Here is an 18,658-nt window from a genome sequence, read left to right as displayed (position 1 = left end):
TGCTGCTTTCAGGATTCTCTCTTTGTCTTTAATCTTTATTTACATTAAATATGATAAGATACCTTTGACCTTCTTATACTTGAATATTTGTATCTTTCTACCAGTTTGGAAAGTTTTCTGCTATTATTTCTTTAAATAATCTTTCTATCCCCTTTATTATCCTCTACTCCGTCTATTCCCAATAACACATATATTTGCTCTTTTGATGGTCTCCCTTAAGTCCTGTAAGTTTTTGTTTCTTTTCATTATTTTTTCTCTTTTACCTGTCTTCAAGTACACAGATTCTTTCTTCTGTTTCTTCAGATCTTCTGTTGATGCAGTTTTCTTCAGTTCTATATTACAGTTTTCATTTTGTTCATTGTGTTTTCTAGCTCCAAGATTTCTCTTTGATTTTTCAAAAATTAATTATTTTAATTTTTTAATTAAATTTATCATTCTAGTCAGTTTTCCTCATTGAATGGCTTCTCTCTCTCTCTGTGTGTGTGTGTGTGTGTGTGTGTGTGTGTGTGTGTGTGTGTGTGTGTATTAAGTTTCTCGAGCTTCCTTAAAACAGCTATTTTGGATACTTTATTAGACCATTCCTGTATTTCTTCTTTTGGGCCAGTTATTGGCTCCTTGTTTTGTCTTTTGATGACATCATGTTTCCCAGATTGCTCTTTGTCCTTGTGGTCATTCATCAATGCCTGCCCATTAAAGAAGTAGATACTTACTTCAGTCTTTCCAGTCTGGCTTTGTCTGGGAATGTCCTTCAATAGTAAGTCTACCCCGAGATTCTGGGCTGTTCATCTGGTATCATCTCTAAGCCCTTGACAATGGTAGCACTATAGGGTGCCCTATGCCCAGGACTACCATGGCTTGGCACAGTGCTGAGGCACAGCTGAAACCCATGGCCACTGAGGCTATCCTGTCACTGGAGTGTCCTTGAAGCAGGCAGTTGATGAGACCGACCTGTTAATGTGGGTTATTTGGAGGCCAAGGCCATTGTACTTGGCCTGTGGTGATGCAGTCTACAACTTGAGTCCATTTCACAGGGAATACTGGTTCCCATGTGGCACCAGGGTGGGTCTAGGATTCAGTCCATGCATACTGGCCTAGAGTCAGGGGCCATGGGGCTCTACCTATTGCTGGGTTTTATTGTGGTAGGCATGGCATTGGGGTCCCAGACAAAGTCCTATGCTTACTTACCTCTGTTCCCCCAGTGGATAGTATCACTCTCCATGCTGTGCTGCCTGGAGTTGGGGAAGGGGTAATGCAGGTAATGTAAAACTGTCCTTCCTACCTTTTTCATTGTATCTTATTATGCTATAGTCAGGTACTATAATCTGTCATCTGGTTTCATCAGCTCTTGTGAAGGTATTTTTATGTGTGGATAGTTCAAATTGATGTTTCTGCAGGGGGGCAATCACTGGAGAGTTCTTTTCCACCCTCTTGCTCTTTTCTCCTTCCATTTAGTAACTGAAAGCATTAGTCAGTTACTTAAGTGACATCATGAAAGAATTGTCAGAGTTTCAGTGTTCTCATCTTGTAAACTGGGAATATCATCTACCTAAAATTCAGTTGTAAGCCTCAAATAGAAGTAAATAAAGAGTAGTACCTGCTAAATAATAGGCATAGCATAAATAGTAACTGTTTTTATTGTATATTGTTGCATTAGTAATAGTATCTTTAAGTTTCTTAAAAAGTATAACTATACACTTCTAATATATGTATAGTTATTTCTAAATTATATGCAACTTCTGTTGTGAGTCAATATGTTTAATAAAATAAAATCTCTTAATTTTTAGATAAAATCACATTTTTTTCTTTATACTTTGCAAACTCCCATACATACATTAACCACCCTCCGGAGACCATTGCCATAGAGTACAGAACAAGTACCTACTGGGGAACTTCACAAAGTAACAGGTTTTGGCACAAGAAAAGAAGAAAAAGCTTCAGTTTTTGAGCCCACAAGTGATTTGATAATAACCTTGCTTTAGAAATATTAATATCACATTAAGTTGCAGGATGGATTGGCAGAGAAAAGTCTAAAATTTGAAAAGAAGGTAGTCTGGTGTTTACTATTTTAGTTACTAGTGTTATCAGTCACTCTTTGAGTCTATTTTTATTCTTTCCTGTTCCTCATCCCATTATTAAATTAATTTCAAGTCCTGTTAATTCTTCCTCCTTAATTTTTTTTATCTGTCATGTGTTCCAGCCTCACTGTTGGGTTATCTATTTAATTACATTAACATTCTTCTAACTTTTCCCAATTCACATCCCAGTGGAAATTTCTGAGTAGTTCCCCAGTATTTTCAGGTTATTAAAACTGAATGCCTTTGTCTTCTGAGTACAAGACTTTCCTAAGCAGTGCCTTCTAGATTACTAGCTTTATGTCTTACTACTTTCCCATTTTTTTCACTGAATTTGGACTACTTCGCAGTCTTTACATATACCATGCTCTCTCATCCTTTCATTCTGCTGCACAGACTGTTACCTTTGCTTTAGCATACCCTTCTTCTTCTTCCTGTTCTAGTGGCTTCTCAGCTCTCAAGACTCTTCTCTCTTTAATTCCTCCAGTCTAGCTTAGATGCTCCAAGAATATCCTGTGCTGTCTTGTATTTTAATGTATTATGATGATCACTTCATGGAATTAAAGTCATTCACAAAAATACGGCACAGTGGTTTTTGATTGATGTAGTCTAAGTTCAGTTATTCATTAGCCAAGAGACCTTGATCAAATTATTTAGCTTTTCTAAGTGTTTTCTTTTTGTGCAGTAATGCCTACCTCATTATATTTATATTGTGCTGAGGATATGGAGTAACACTTGCACAACACTTAGCACATTATCTGATACAGCAAATGTTGACTTCAGTAAATGCTATGTGTCAGTATTACTAATTACTATGCTGATACTTGTTTGACAGTAAAATGAGCTGCCTTGTGATGTAGTCTCTGCATCAACCTAGGTATTCACTTAGTGACTAGATATATATATTTCCTGGGGCAACAAAAGTTTCACATGTTAATATAAGGGAATCGGATTTGCCATCATCCTATTTCAAGTCTACAACATTTTCTTCCCCTATCAAAATCTTTTCAAAGCCTGCCTTAAATACCACCTTTAAGATATCATATCCTAAAGTAGCCTCTTCCTCAATACTTTCATAACAATGTTTAACACACCACTTATTACATACCACTTTTTATGACTAGCATTTATGTTCATAAAATGGGGTTTTTAGATCACCTAGCACAGTGTGTGACATAGTAAGCACTTAGTAAATGGCACAACCCTCCCTTCCTTAATCTGTTATTTGAACTTCATTCCATAGACATTGGAAAGATTTTGATGGTTTTTGAGCCCACAAATGATTTGATCACAGTGTTGCTTTAGAAATATTAATGTGACATTAAGTTGCAGGATGGATTGGAGGAGGAAACGCTAAGGACAAGACAAAAGCTAATTCACTGGTTCAGTATTCACACCTTATTCAACACTTTCCAGTTCGTATTTGGAAAGGAATGTGGTATAGCAGAAAGAACATAGATTTTCTAGCTAGGTGTCCTCATAAACAAATGTGAATGAGGCCATCACAGTCTAGCAGTTTATACTTTTTCCAGGATGACCGGTGAAATACTAGTTGAAAGTGTTTTGTATTTTTTCTTTGTCACCCCACCCCCATGTCATTGTGCAATTTGTTGCACATGTAGGATCAAAAGACACAAATGAGGGAATGTTATACTTTTAAACATGTATAGGAATTAATCTAGGAATTTACTGATACCTTTGTGTTCCAGGTACAGTCATATGGATTATTTCATTTGCTTTTTTACAATAAATAATTTCTATGAGTAAATGATGTTATTTCCATTTAACAGATAAGAAGAATGAAACAAAGTGGTTAAATCATTATTCATAAGGGACAAAAAAAAAGATGAGTGTTTAAGACCCAAGTCTGCTGAATAGAAGATTAATATTTAACCCACAATACTGCTGCTGCCACGAGGTAGCTAAATGCATGTACCCACTTCTGGCACAAGTTAGCCTAAAGGGAAAGTAAGCCAAGTATATTATCCATAGATTATTGGCATATATCCATTTTGACTTCAGTGTTTTTATTTGTGTGTGTGTGTGTGTGTGTGTGTGTGTGTGTGTATAAGCATAAACATGTTTATATGCACGCGTGCGCGCACACACACACACACACACATACTCCCATCTAACCTTTAGGAAAAAAAAATCACTTTTTTTTTTAGAGACGGAGTCTCTCTCTATTGCCTAGGCTGGAGTACAGTGGCATGATCTCGGCTCACTGCAACCTCCGCCTCCCAAGTTCAAGTGATTCTTCTGCCTCAGCTTCCCAAGTAGCTGGGACTAGAGGCACCCACCACTACTCCCAGCTAAGTTTTTTTGTATTTTTAGTAAAGACGGGGTTTCACCATATTGGCCAGGCTGGTCTTGAACTCCTGACCTTGTGATCCGCCTTCCTTGGCCTTCCAAAGTGCTGGCCTCACAGGCATGAGCCACCATGCACAACCGACAAATCACTATTTAAACTTCAGAATTAGCCTTGACAACAGTTGATTTTGTTGATATGCATGATCATGATTATGATTCCCATATGATTAGTTACTGGTTTTATACTTACCCCAAGCTTATCAAAATTATCATCAGGAAGTAAACCCATCAACTTATTTAGCCCAAAGCTTCTCAAACTTGCATGAGCATACAGATTACCTAGGGATCTTGTTAAAATGAAGATTATTTTTGGTAGGATTGAGGTTGGGGCCTGGGAGTCTGCATATCTAACTGCTTTGGGTGATGCTTACGCTGCTGAGCTTGCACACTACACCTTTGGAGTATAAGCACAGAATTTTAATTTTTGTCCCAAATACATAATAATTTATATAAAGTTAAAACTATAGTGTACAAACTATTTGTGGTCTGTGCTTTTTTACACTTAGCCTTTTTCCCTGTTTTCTGCATAATTTTTATAATTATGATTTATATAAACCATAAAGGTAATATGACATCTAGGAATATACATCTATTCTCAGTTATTTTCCCATTCTAAATAACGCTGGATTTATTTCCTCTGGGCATATAGCTTTTGCTATTTAATTATCTCCTTAAGATAAATTCCCAGAGCAATTACCAGGTCAATGGGTAAGAATATCTTTGCTGTTTAATGGGTAAAGTTTTGCAAGATGAAAAGAGCTCTAGAGATGGATAGTGATGAGAGTTGCACAACAACATGAATGTACTTAATACCAATGAGTACCATTCAAAATGGTTATGATGGAAAATTTCATGTTATGTGTATTTTACCACAATGAAAAAATTTTTAACTATAAAGAGAAGGGAGGAGCCCCGCCCCCTTGCAGAGACCACACAGTGGGCAGAGTCAGGCGCCGCCAGGTTAGCAACCGGAAGTCAGAAGTCCGGAGCAGCGCAAGAGCATCTGTTACCCTCTCTTCTCAGATACCCACCAGAAGTGTTGGAAGAGAGCAAGCAGATTTGAACCTATCTGCTTTCAAGCTGGTCATCATGATGAAACTTAGAAACAAAAGTGAAAAGCCAGGTAAAGGTTCCAAAGGTGGTAAGAAGCCCGCAAAACAAAATGGGAAGAAAGCAACCTCCAAAGTGCCCTCTGCTCCTCAGTTTGTTCACTCCAACGATCATGCCAATCTAGAGGGTGAACTGAAGGAGAGGGTTGAGGAAATGAGGGAGAAGCAGCAAGCTGCCTGGGAGCAAGAAAGAAAGAACACAGGTCTATCAAGAGCTACTGTGAGAATATTCTAAGACGCCAGGAGGAGCTTAAGGGGGAAGTTTTGTAGGAATTAAGTACGTTTCCTCAGCTGGGTGACGAGATCAGAAGGAAGGCCTATTACAAGGAGTCCCGTAGGTGGTAGAATATTCATGTGATTCTGGAAGTCCTGGATGCCAGAGACCTATTAGGCTGCTGCTGCCTCCAAATGGAGGCTGCCTTCCTATGGGCAGAAGGCAGCAAGAAGCTGGTCCTGGTCTTGACCTGGTCCCCAAGGAAGTTGTGAAGTAGCTGGATTACCTTCAGAATGAGTTGCCAACAATGGCTTTCAAGGCTGGGATCCAGCATCAGGTCAGCTTTGGAGCTAAAAACCTCATGAGCGTTCCAGGAAACTATCGCCACCTTGGTGAAGTGCGCACTGACATCCAAATGGGCATTGTGGGCCTTCTCAGTGTTTGGAAGAGCAGCCTGATTAATAGCCTGAAGTGCAGCCATGCATGCAGTGTGGGAGCCATTCCTGGGGTCATGAAATTCACAAAGGAGGTCTACCTGGACAAGTTCATCCTGCTGCTGGATGCTCCAGGCATTGTCCCAGGACCCAACTCAGAGGTGGGCACCATCCTGCATAACTGCATCCATGTGCAGAAGCTGGCAGACCCATGACCCTGGTGGAGATGAACCTGCAGCACTGCAACCTGGAGTGGATTTCCAACTATTACCGCCTCTCTAAGTTCCAGACCACTGAGCACTTTCTGACAACAGTCGCCCACCATTTGGGAGAGAAGAAGAGAGGCTTATACAGTCAGGAGCAGGAAGCCAAAGCAGTCCTAGCTGACTGGGTGAACAGGAAGATCAGCTTCTATAGACCACCACCACCCACTCACACTCTTCCCGCCCATCTCAGCACTGAGATCTTTAAGGAAATGACCGAGGTCTTTGACATTGCGAACACCAAGCAGGCCAATGAAGACACCATGGAATGCTTGTCCATTGGAGAATCTGATGAGCTGTTGAGTGACACAGACCCATTGGAAATGGAGATCAAATCGCTCCATTCTCTGATGATGAAAATAGCAGATGCCATTGAAAATAAGGAGATTTCACTGGGTATTGCACCAATCCAAATCATCATCAGATGGTGTGGGCCAAACTCAATGTAGACACCACACTAAAAACAACCGTAAAGTGATGTCTGCCCAATGGACTGCTGCCCAGTACTGCAGGGGATCATGGAGATAGACCCTCTGCAACACAGCCAGGCTCTGGCATCCTCCCTGAAGAATAAGAAGATGATGCAGCAACGGGCAGATAAAATCACCAGGGAGCTGTCTGATTCCCTGATGTCTGCCCTTGACCTCTCTGGCAATGCTGATGATAGTGTTGGTGACTAATTGACTGATCTCACTTCCCTTCTTCTCCAAGCACCAGTTCCAGTGGGATGGGGCATGACCAGTGAAATAGTTTGGTTCTCCCTGAAGCATCTGCATATTAAAAGAATCCTTCCCCAACTATGTGTCTTTTCTACTCTCTGCAGTAAAAAGAGCCCCAAGAAGCTGGACCTGAAAAACCCAATACCCTTTATTTAACCCCTACTCTGTTTTATAACAGAAATAAAAGAAGCATCAGCAGGAAAAAAAAGAGAGAGAGAGAGAGAATATACCCCCCCCAAAAAATATTACCACCAAAAAATATTATTTTCAAAAGAATTATATTGTTTTTTGGGGGGAGGGTAATGATATTTTTTTCAATCCTTTTGAAAATATCAAATTTTCAATTTTTTCAATTTTCAGTCCTATTTTCAATCCTTTTGAAAAAGAAATACCAGTCTTTTCAAAAGCATGATATTGTTTTTTGCTGGTATTCTCCCTAAAAAAATTTTGTGGGGGGAATTCTTTTGAAAAGAATGTTTTTGGGGAAATATTGTATACCCCCCCAAAAGTATTATTCTTTTGAAAAGAATGGTTGCAGCAATAAACGATTTGCCCTTTTAGAAAGAATTACCAAATTACACTCCCACCAACATATTTGCCAGTATTTAATATCTTATTTTTTTTAATTTTTTGCTCAATGGTCTAGAATGATTCTTCAAGGTTGCAGTCTGTATTTTACTTCTGTTAGTTTGAAAAGTAAACATTTACCCTTGTGGTTTTTTACCATTTTTATTTCCTCTTATGTTAAATGTACATTCATGTCATTGGCCCTTGTTCTGTCAATGTTGAACATTTTCCTTAAATTTCAAAGAGTCCTTTTTATAGCATAATATTTTTTAAGTATTTCTACTAGTCTTTGTTGTCTTTTAAATTCAGATTTAAGAGATGAGTAACTTTATTATTTTAATCCTACAGGTGAACTATGGAAAAGTTTGTAATAACAGTAAAAAAGGATTGAAATTCACTGTCTCCTGTGGCTGCAGTTCAGAATTTGTTTTTGTACCATATGGTAGCACCATTGCTGTTTATACAGTTTACTCAGGAGAACGGATAACTATGCTTAAGGGACATTATAAAAGTGTAGACTGCTGTGTATTTCAGTCAAATTTCCAGGTAAGAATGATACAGGAATTTAAAATGTGCAGCTAGCTAGATTGCCAGACCAGTTATATGTAAAAGAATAAATTGTGATTTCATTCTAAGGAGTTATGCTTTTAATTCACATTTGAACTAGGATTTATTTAATAGAGACTAGCATAGCCTAGATTTTTAGATGGCATATAATATATGGATGAATCAGTATAACACTGTGCAACTTGATTGGCATAAATTCTCTTTCTTTTGCATATAACCTTCATTTATTTAGCAATTGAAAATCTCTGGGAATTAAAATAATTTCTTGCAAACAAACTTTTGGGTAAGAAATGAAATATAGGCATTTAATCATAAAATAGAATTTGTATATGTTGGTTCATGTATGTGTGGATGATCTATTCTTCCTTATTTTCTATCAATGGCTAATAAAGGGAGGTTTTGAAGTTAATACAACCTATATAATTTCTTAAATACCCTGGCTTTTGTTTGTTTGTTTTACATGCAGACCTTTTCACATCACCAATGGAGCAGATTGTTTTTTTTCAGAGAACACTGGCACAAATTAACTCATGCACTCCTTTAAATGAGTCTAACATTGCAAAATAGTTGGTATTTTCCCTGTTTTTTAGGTAAGGAAAATAAAACTCATGTAAGTTAAATACTGATAGAACAAAAACTATGGATTATTAGAGCTCAAGGAGACTATCACTTTGTGAATCTCCTATTCATTCATTCATTAATACTCATTGGCTAATTTGTGCCTGACACTGTGCTATAAGATATATAGACCTGATTTTTCAGCCAGTACATACCATTATGGCAATATTCAATATTTAAATATTTAAATACTTATATATCCTACTGGCTGGTAAACAGCTGATACACCAAGCCCCCCAAGTGACCTCCAGCCTCAGCCCCTTCCCTGGGACCTCTTAGACCTCACCTTACCCCAGCAACTAAAAGAGGACCTACAAAACCCTACTTCAACTCTATAGCCAGTATCTCTTCTTATTAGTCATTGTCCTAGTATACCAGTTGTTAAACATATTTAGTGTTCTGGGAGAAGAAAACTAAAGCACCAGAGAGGTGACATGACTTGCCCCTAACTTACAAGTAGTTATTGATAAGCCATGTATTGATATTCAAAGAAATTCTTAAAATATTGTCCCTCTTTTCTTGCCCAAAATTACTTAGAGACACAGCCAAGATTTCATCCCAGGCACTCTGACAACAAATTATTTCTTTCTACCAAACTGGAGCTTCCTAATAGATGTGCCTTGAATGGAATAAAACCGTGCCAATGGCTGGGCACAATGGTTCACATCTGTAATCCCAGCACTTTGGGAGGCCAAAAGGATCACTTGAGACCAGGAGTTCCAGACCAGCCCAGGAGACACAATGAGACCCCATATTTACAAAAAATCAAAAAATTAGCCAGGTGTGGTGCTGTATGCCTGTGGCTCCAGCTATGCAGAAGGTTGAAGCAAGAGGATCACTGGAGCCCAGTAGATTGAGTGAGCTGTGTTCACACCACTGCACTTCAACATGGGCAACAGAATGAGACCTTGTCTCCAAGGGGGAAAAATATTAGATAAGATACACCCAACATCAAAATAAATAAAGATAGTAATGGATTATAACGTATTGACTAAAATAGAAATTCATGAATCTAGGGTGGTATAAGTAAATAAATTAATGAATTAAAAATTTGATGAGCAATGAGATATTTACATAATCTCAATGTATCTCCTACAAAATATGAAGTACAAAGGTAAAAATATTAATTTTACCCTGAAGAAGCCTGACACACATCACCTTCATAAAATAATCTAAATTAGCATCTCAGTTATGGGACATCACGTCTGTGATATTCCTGGCCAAATTGGATCACCCAAATTTAATCACAAGGAAACACAAGACAAGCCAAATGTGAAGGACATTCTGCAAAGTAACTGGTATATAGCTCCAAAATTGTCAAGGTCAGAAAAGACAAAGAAACTGAAGAACTGTTTCAGCTTGAAAACTAAAGAGACTTGACAACTAAGTGTGGCATGTGATTTTTAACTGTTCCCTTTGCTATAAAGCACAGTATTGGAACAAATGATGAAACGTGAATGGGGTCTAAGAATTAGATGGTGGTAATAATATGAATTTTCTGATTTGGTTGGTTACTTTGTAACTATAAAGGAAAGTACCTTGTTCACAGGAAAATTACACTGAATTATTTAAGAGTAATAAGGCCTTATGTTGGCAACTTACCCTCATGATTTAGGGGAAAAAATATTTAACTATTAAATATTGAGTTTTTTTTCATTTTTTACTGCACTTGTAACTTACATTTTGAGACTATTTTTTAGGAAAATCTAATTGCCCAAATGAACTCCTGAATCTATCACAGACATTTCAAGGCTTAATGTAAATCCTCACATCTAAGTGTTATAAGTCATTCTAATTTCAGTATCTCTTTCTTGAATATCTACAGAATATCCTTCATGGCTTCACTGGGTGTGATAGTACTTATTGTGAATTGCCCTATAAGCTTATCTGACCAAGTTATCTTGGGCATTACTTGGCCTTCTCAAAGAAATAAAATTACTCAAGGGCACTGAACATACATATCTTTGTATCAGCCACAGTTAGTGTAACCATATAGTCTAGATTTTATAATACAGTCAATAAAATTGTGTTATATTTAGGAAATTTGCTAATGTATATCTAACAATTTTTTAAATTTTAAAAATTTTCTATAAATAACTATATAATCTTATTTTCCCTTTTCTCACATCCTTACTTAAATAAAAAACACAATTATACCATGCCTTATATTGTTTTTGAGATATGCAGTAATACAAATAAATTGTATAAAACAGCAGAGGAAAAAAAGCCAATATAACATATTCCTTCAGTTTTGTTGGGGAGGGGAGTGAGCATTGTTCAGCTATATGCAAACAGCATATCCACAGACACTGACATAGTCTGTGCATCAGCTCAAGCTTCCCTTTATGAAGTAAACTTCTCAACAGGCATGGGATATATGTCTTCAAGCTCTTCTGTTGAATTGCAGCCAGTTAGGCAGCTGTGAGCTAAATAAAATTTTTTGTGAACTTGGCCTATTTTAGTAGAAGCTCATATGGTGTCTTCACTGAAGTCTTTATTGACGCTCAGTTTCTGAAAACAGACAAACTATTTTTTTCTTTCTCTGATATTAGAAATATATGGATACTATAATTGATAAAACTGCTAAGATTTGGGGTATATTTGTAAAATTTCACACCATTAGTAAGCTCTGACAAATCCTATTTTTAAATACAAACAAAGCTTTACTAAGAAAGAAAGAAAAAAGCATCAGCCTAGTTTCTTTAAGGAGTAGAAATAGCATTAATGTAAGTCCTGTGACCTAATTGTTTCAAAAATGATATAATTATTTGTTTGGTATCAGCTTTTGATCCACAGTATCATCTTTGCTTTCTGTGTTATAGGAACTTTATAGTGGCAGCAGAGACTGCAACATTCTGGCATGGGTTCCATCCTTATATGAACCAGTTCCTGATGATGATGAGGTAAACATTATTTTCACAAATTGTACAGTGACTTCTAAATCATCAGAAATAATGTTTTGTTACTTTACTTTATATAAGAGAGACTTTTAAAGCATTTCTTGCCAGTGGCCTGCACCTATAATCACAGGTACTTGGGAGACTGAGGCAAGATGATCACTTGAGACAAGAAATCAAGACCAGCCTGGGCAACGTAGTGAGACCCCATCTCTAAACAACAACAACAACAACAACAAAAAAGTATTTCTTGGTATTTTCAGATTGTAAAAATAATTGGACTGTTTTAATACATTTGGAAAATTCAGAAAAATAGCAAAAGAAGAACATAAAATTCCTCAAATTGGTCAATATTAACATTTTGATTTGTTTCATAACTGTTTTTTTCCTTTGCATATGTTTTTTAACATAGTTCATATCATGGTTGGACATTCAACTTGCTATCTTTTCTGATCAACATTGTACAATTAGCCTTTTTTTGTGTCATTAACAACTGTGTGTAAACATTTCTAATGATATAGTATTCTGTCATTGATAAAACACAATTTAAATACCTAGCTGGAGACATTTCTGTTGATTATTATAAACATCAAGGTAAATATCTGTTCAAAAATTGTTGATATTTTTTATTATCAACTTTAGATAGATTCCTAGAAGTGGAATTATCTCTTGAATTACTATGTATGACTTTTTTATTTTATTTTATTTTATTTTATTTTTTTGAGATTGAGTCTCACACTGTCGCCCAGGCTGGAGTGCAATGGTGCAATCTCTGCTCACTGCAACTTCTGCCTCCTGGATTCAAACAATTCTCCTGCCCCAGCCTCCCAAGTAGCTGGGATTACAGGTGACCACCACCACACCTGGCTAATTTTTGTATTTTCAATTGAGATGGGGTTTAACCATGTTGGCCAGGCTGGTCATGAACTCTTCACCTCAAGTGACCCACTTGCCTTGGCTTCCTAAGGTGCTCGGATTACATTCATGAGCCACCATGCCCAGCTGACATTTTCAAGACTTTATTCTCGTGTCAAATTTTACCAGTCTAGGCAGCAGTCTGACAGTGCCCATCATAGAACATAAATATAAACATGAGAGTGTAAATAAAGTCCTTAAAAATGCAGTAGATAAACAAAGATGAATAAGACCATTCTCCCTGGCCCAAAGTAATAGCCTCTGTATATTTTTTTTTCCACTTTTACATCAAGCAGTAGGAAGATATAGGCTGTTTAAAGGTGGTTTCTCTCCCACCAAGGTTTATTCTCCTAAGCACTGTTAATCATCTTCATTTATCTAAATTTCTACAATATAAAAAGTCTAAAAGCAATGTCTAAAAACGATGTATATACATATATTTGTGTGTGTGTGTGTGTATATATATATATATAATTAAGTTGGAAATATAAATAATGTAGTTAGAAACACCTTAAGGTAATCTTAAGTCATAGTAAAAGTATCTTAAATGGAGGTTGAGGAAAAGTTATGATAGAGTATGTTTGACAGTCAAAAAACATTTTTCATATACTGTTTAGTTCCTTTATGAAAATAGGACTATGTCGAAAACCACATAAAATATGATTTGTATAGAGGTAGTTGATAGCCTCTCACAGCTATTGATAAAATATATTTCATACCTAAATTGTCAACTGCTAGAGTTTCCTGCAGTGTAAAACCTGTGAATTATTTTCTTTTGTCTTTAATTCAAATAAAGAGAAAAAAATACACCAATAAATCTTCAAGTAGCCAGCTAATGCCATAGGCATACTTCTAGATTGTATCACATGTCTAATTTGGTTTATTGTGGCTTGATTAACTTTAGCATACAGCTGCTTTTGATATCAGAATATTCTTCTGTATAAAGCTTAATATGATCAAATAATTGGATTGAGCTATTTATTTTACATTTTATTATGTAATTATTGTATCCTGCTCTTTGGGAATTGCTATATACATTAAATCCAAGTTATAACATTGTAAGCCATGTTAGGAAGTATAGCATTTTATTTACCAAATGAAAACAGTAAAAAATAAGTGAAAAGTATATCTGTAGTGACTTATGTATTGAAAAGGATGTTAGAAGAATACCACATTTTTTAATTCATAAAGATAATATTTGGCCAGGTGTGGTGGCTCACACTCGTAATCTCAGCACTTTGAGAGACTGAGGTGGGAGAACTACTTAAGTCCAGGAGTTTGAGACCAGCCTGGGCAACATAGAAGACCCCATCTGTACAAAAAATAAACAAAATTATCCAGATTTGGTAGCTTACACCTATAGTTTCAGCTACTTAGGAGGCTGAAGTGGGAGGATCACTTGAGCCCAAGAGTTCAAGGCTCCAGTGAGCCCCGATTGCATCACTGTACTCCAGCCTACCTGACAGAGTGAGAAAAAGATTTTTTTCTACTCAAAGAAAAAAAAAGATAATATGTGACTGATGGTTTATTTCCTTGTTGTGTCATTACAGTGATAGTTTGAACTCTTTGTGTAAAATAACTTTTGTCTATGAGAAATTAAGTAAAACAAGTTAGAAAATCACAGAAATACGCAAAAATCAAGTTGACTTTTGTATTTGCTTTAGAGCTATAAAATCTTACCTTTTAAAATGCCATGTTCAGATATTTTAAGATAGCAGTTATTCTCATATTAACATAAAATGATATGTGTTAAGGTTATTTCCATAAAATTTTAACTTGAAAGATTCCTGTGAATATAAGTAGAACATGAATGTGATCGTAATACAGATCCCAATAGAACAGCCTGTCCAGAAGATCCTGTTCCTTACATGTGTGTTTATAATTTAAGCCATATTGAAAAGTGCTTTTATCCCAATTATAAATTAAGTATATTTATTTAATATTTTTTTTCCAAGGAGGCAGTTTAGCATACTACAAAACAAAAAGCACACACACATATATATACACACGTACTTAGTGTTTAGCTTCAGGTAAACTGGGTTTAAATCCCAGTTCTGTTACTCATTATACTTACGATCTGGGACAAGCTTATGATATTTCCAAATATCAGAATTGTCTAATCAAAGTTATTCTTAGGTTTCCTTTCAAATACGTCCTTCAGATGAGAGTTACCTCCCCATCAGCCAAAATATAATCCCTTAGGGGGTGTTTCTCCTGATATCCAAAGTAGAAGATCAATTTAATTCTGTCTAAGGAAAGGAAAGACACTGGATGAGAGGGACAGGATTTATGGTCTTTAAGTATAAATCCCATTATTTAATTGACAGACTGTTTTATTATATTTTGAGGAATATGGCTTCCTTTTGACTCTACTTTCTAAAAGCTGTTCTGGTCAAGACAAGTCTATCTATAACTCCTAATCACTTTTTTCCTGCCTGCAATCTATAAGGCAGGTTTATTCCAGTTTAAACCTGACCTCTCACTAAGAATCTTACTTTGTTTTGACATTCACACAATACATAATTGTTTTACATACCACTTGTACCCATATATAATCACTTGCTGACAACTCTGAGACTTGCCACTATTTACCAGTCAGAAATTTGAAAGTTATCAAGAAATATCCTTGTAGATGTTAAATCTGGTTTTATTCCTTCTCTAAATTCATAACTAGTTCCCGTCTAAACTCTTTATTTCTATAACATTCACACTATCTGTCAGTAGAACTGACAACCTTGTGAGATAGAGGTATTATGTTCAAGCACAGACTGGATGTCCACTAGGAGGAGATGTTGTAGAGAAAACTGAAGTAATAGGTAATAGTAGCGACACTTGATCAGAGGATTAGGAAGTGTGGCTTGTCCACCCAGGGACGTACGTGTGTGTGTGTGTGTGTGTGTGTGTGTGTGTGTGTGTGTGTGTTTTCCCAGGGCTATTTTTAGTAGCTATTAAAGTCAAAGTTAGAGGGCTCTAGACACAGAGAGTAGGGAGGAGGACTCATCTAACTACCAATGACAAGATGTCTTTTAATAAATTCTCAGTAAATAACCAAATTTAGTAGTTAAATTGAAAACCCAGAAAGACAGGAAATTCAGTAAATGTTTGGGTGAAAGAATAAATGAACAGACTTCAGTATACTACCATTGCAAATAAGTGGACTGTGGCTAGAAATCAGTGAGTAGTTAGCTGAGGTTTAGTAATAGTTTTATGACTGGGCACGGTGGCTCCTGCCTATAATCCCAGCACTTTGGGAGGTCAAGGCAGGCAGATCTCAAGGTCAGGAGTTCGAGACCAACCTGGCCAATATGGTGAAAACCTCTCTACTAAAAATACAAAAAATAGCCAGGTATGGTGACACGTGCCTGTAGTCCCAGCTACTGGGGAAGCTGAGGGAGAAGAATCGCTTGAACCTGGGAGGTGGAGGTTGCAGTGAGCCGAGATCATGCCATTGCACTCCAGCCTGGGCGACAGAGCAAGACTTCATCTCAAAAAAAAAAACATAATAATAATAATAGTTTTGTATCTGGACATTTGAAGTATAATAGAATTTTGGTTGTATACCTAAGTGAAAATAGCCGACATTAGATTTAATAATGTACTCTAATCTGTAACAATAAAGAATGCCTAAATTAACATATTGTTTTCCAACTATTCTAGCTGATACTTGGGAAATTTACTGGAAACACTTAACTTTTTCTATTGTTTTCATTGTAAGATTCAAAGTTATCATATTCATCAAAAGGAAAATGAACATTCTCAGACATGCGGTAGGGGTTACCCTTAAAAAATATTTCTGTAAGTTGTAAAAGGCAATACACCTAAAATAACTTAAGGGTAGTCTTGATGCTAATACAGCACTGGAATTTGAATCTGAATAAAATCGTAGCAGTTGTAAAAGTTGCACAAAAGGAAGCAAACCTGGCTCATAATACCCAATTACTTTAAAAATGAGACCATCTTAAAGCCCTAAGTTATTTGCCAGAGAATCAGAAGGTAGCTATTCAGAAGTTTTCCCAAAAATGAACTGATTTGAAATGCCACCGATTATTAAAATTTCTCTAATTGCTAATCACCTTTATTTTAGGTATGGCTGTAAATCTGTAAGAATACTGTGATGCTTTGTTGTTGTTTTAAATAAACATAATCTAGATACACGTTATCCTTCAGAGAAATCTCTAAGGAAAACCTGTGTGCTAATTATAAACATGTTACCATTTTTGACATATTTTGCATGTTTTACTAAACTGCCCTATCAACCTATAAAAATAAGTAAATAAATATTAGTACTTAAAAAGTACATAAATATATTAATAACCCACATTATTTTTTTGACTAAAAATGGTATTATTGAACTTGATGAATACTTTATTCTCCATATTTGGCTATTTGTTTATTTATAAAAGAAGTTATTTTCATCCAAACAATAAAGAGTTGCCAACATTGATATTTTGAGCTGTCAGGTCAGACTATACACCTGGAGTCCAGTCTTAGCCCATGGATGTCAGAGTGCTACTTTCTCCAGGTAATTCCAAAGAGTTGTTGAGAAATACCTTGAGCAATAGCAGCATCATGGTGTATATATATATAAATATGTATTTGTGAGGTGATTACTTTAAAGGAAATAGAGTGTTTAGATAAAGTCTGGTATTGTCTGTTTAAAATGGAGTTGTATTATCTTATATTGTATGTTCTGAAATTAACAGTTATACATTTATACATTTTCTTCCAAAATAATGTAATTGCTATTTATCTGATATATTTCATAACTTTATTATGAGCCTAAAATTATGAAGTAGAAAAAAACAATTTTCCATTTTCTTTATTTTTTTTTTTAGACTACAACAAAATCACAATTAAATCCAGCCTTTGAAGATGCCTGGAGCAGCAGTGATGAAGAAGGATGAATATCAACCTTTAGTACCTTTGTGTCTCTGCTGAAACTTTTTAAATGAGACCATATGTGTTTTTTTCCAACTGTACGGTCTATTCCTGACAGCTGAATTAGCCCTAAATGTGGGTAATTTGTTTCCTCATGTTTTAAAATGAGGTTAATATTTGCATAAAATCCTAAAACAAACTTCTGTATCATTTATTTAATCAAAATGTGTTCCTTGAAAGCAGTTGCTGTGGCCTGGGGAAGCCCCCATTGCTACAGTACAAGTACACAGTCATTGTACCTCAGCTGTGACTTTCAGCAGATTTTATGAACTATAAGATGCAGTTTCAGAGGATCACCAAGTGGAGGCCATCAGCATTGACCATCTCCTACTTGCTGTACTATCGGCCTGCTCATTTCCACCTTCAAGAATGATTTTGCCAAGAATTAGTATATCAAAAATAGTAGTTGAAATGGTAACATCAAAATTATTTTATTCTTCATCTATTCACATTTTGCAGTGATTTCATTTAATTAACCATTCTTTAGCTTTATGTTAAACATTTTTGGGCTCAATATCTCCTACAATCCAAAAAGTTTATCACTGGAGGATTTTTAACTTTGTGAAAATCCCTTGTTTGCTTTATTTTAATGTCAGAAGGCAGTTGGCACTCATGCTTGAACTCTCTTCCTATGAAACTCATTAAGACATGACCAAATCCTGCCTCATTCATTCAAGCAGAAAATATCCTTGAAGGGAATCTGGCTTAAACATGAAATGTTGTAAGAAAATTCCTGTTACTGTCTCCTTCTGCGTCAACCCACAAATGATTATCATGAAGGTAATCTTAATATTCCCTTCCTGACCCTTACCGGCAGTAGACTAGTAAACGAGGCTTTTAAGAACTTGAATACCAAAAGTATACAGTTGTTGAGGTTTTTGTTTTTGTTTTGCTGAGACAAAGTTTCACACTGCTGGAGTGCAGTGTCAGAATCTCAGCTCACCGTAGTCTTCACCTCCCAGGTTCAAGCAATTC

At 36.1% G+C, this 18,658-nt stretch overlaps 1 protein-coding gene and 1 pseudogene across 3 annotated transcripts in view; both read left to right on the top strand.

Moving 5' to 3' along the window:
- Positions 1-18,427, top strand: part of ERCC8 (ERCC excision repair 8, CSA ubiquitin ligase complex subunit) — a 45,417-nt gene extending 26,990 nt beyond the window's left edge. Inside the window, exons 7-9 of one of the 2 annotated variants that reach the window (XM_037728083.1) lie at positions 8,097-8,294; positions 11,756-11,836; positions 17,581-18,427. In XM_037728083.1, coding sequence (XP_037584011.1) covers positions 8,097-8,294; positions 11,756-11,836; positions 17,581-17,649 — 348 coding nt within the window. In that variant the 3' untranslated portion in view covers positions 17,650-18,427. The remainder of the gene's footprint in view (positions 1-8,096; positions 8,295-11,755; positions 11,837-17,580) is intronic. The other variant, XM_017499181.2, reaches the window with a different exon arrangement.
- Positions 4,441-7,298, top strand: LOC108283058 (annotated as a pseudogene). The gene has a single exon (XR_001816664.2). The product of XR_001816664.2 is annotated as a guanine nucleotide-binding protein-like 3-like protein (transcript).
- Positions 18,428-18,658: the final 231 nt, after the last annotated feature.

Source organism: Cebus imitator, unplaced genomic scaffold (genome assembly GCF_001604975.1).
Source record: "Cebus imitator isolate Cc_AM_T3 unplaced genomic scaffold, Cebus_imitator-1.0 Scaffold255, whole genome shotgun sequence".
NCBI lineage: Eukaryota > Metazoa > Chordata > Mammalia > Primates > Cebidae > Cebus > Cebus imitator.
Note: the sequence above shows the minus strand (reverse complement) of the source record. Positions and strands in the feature narration are given on the sequence as shown.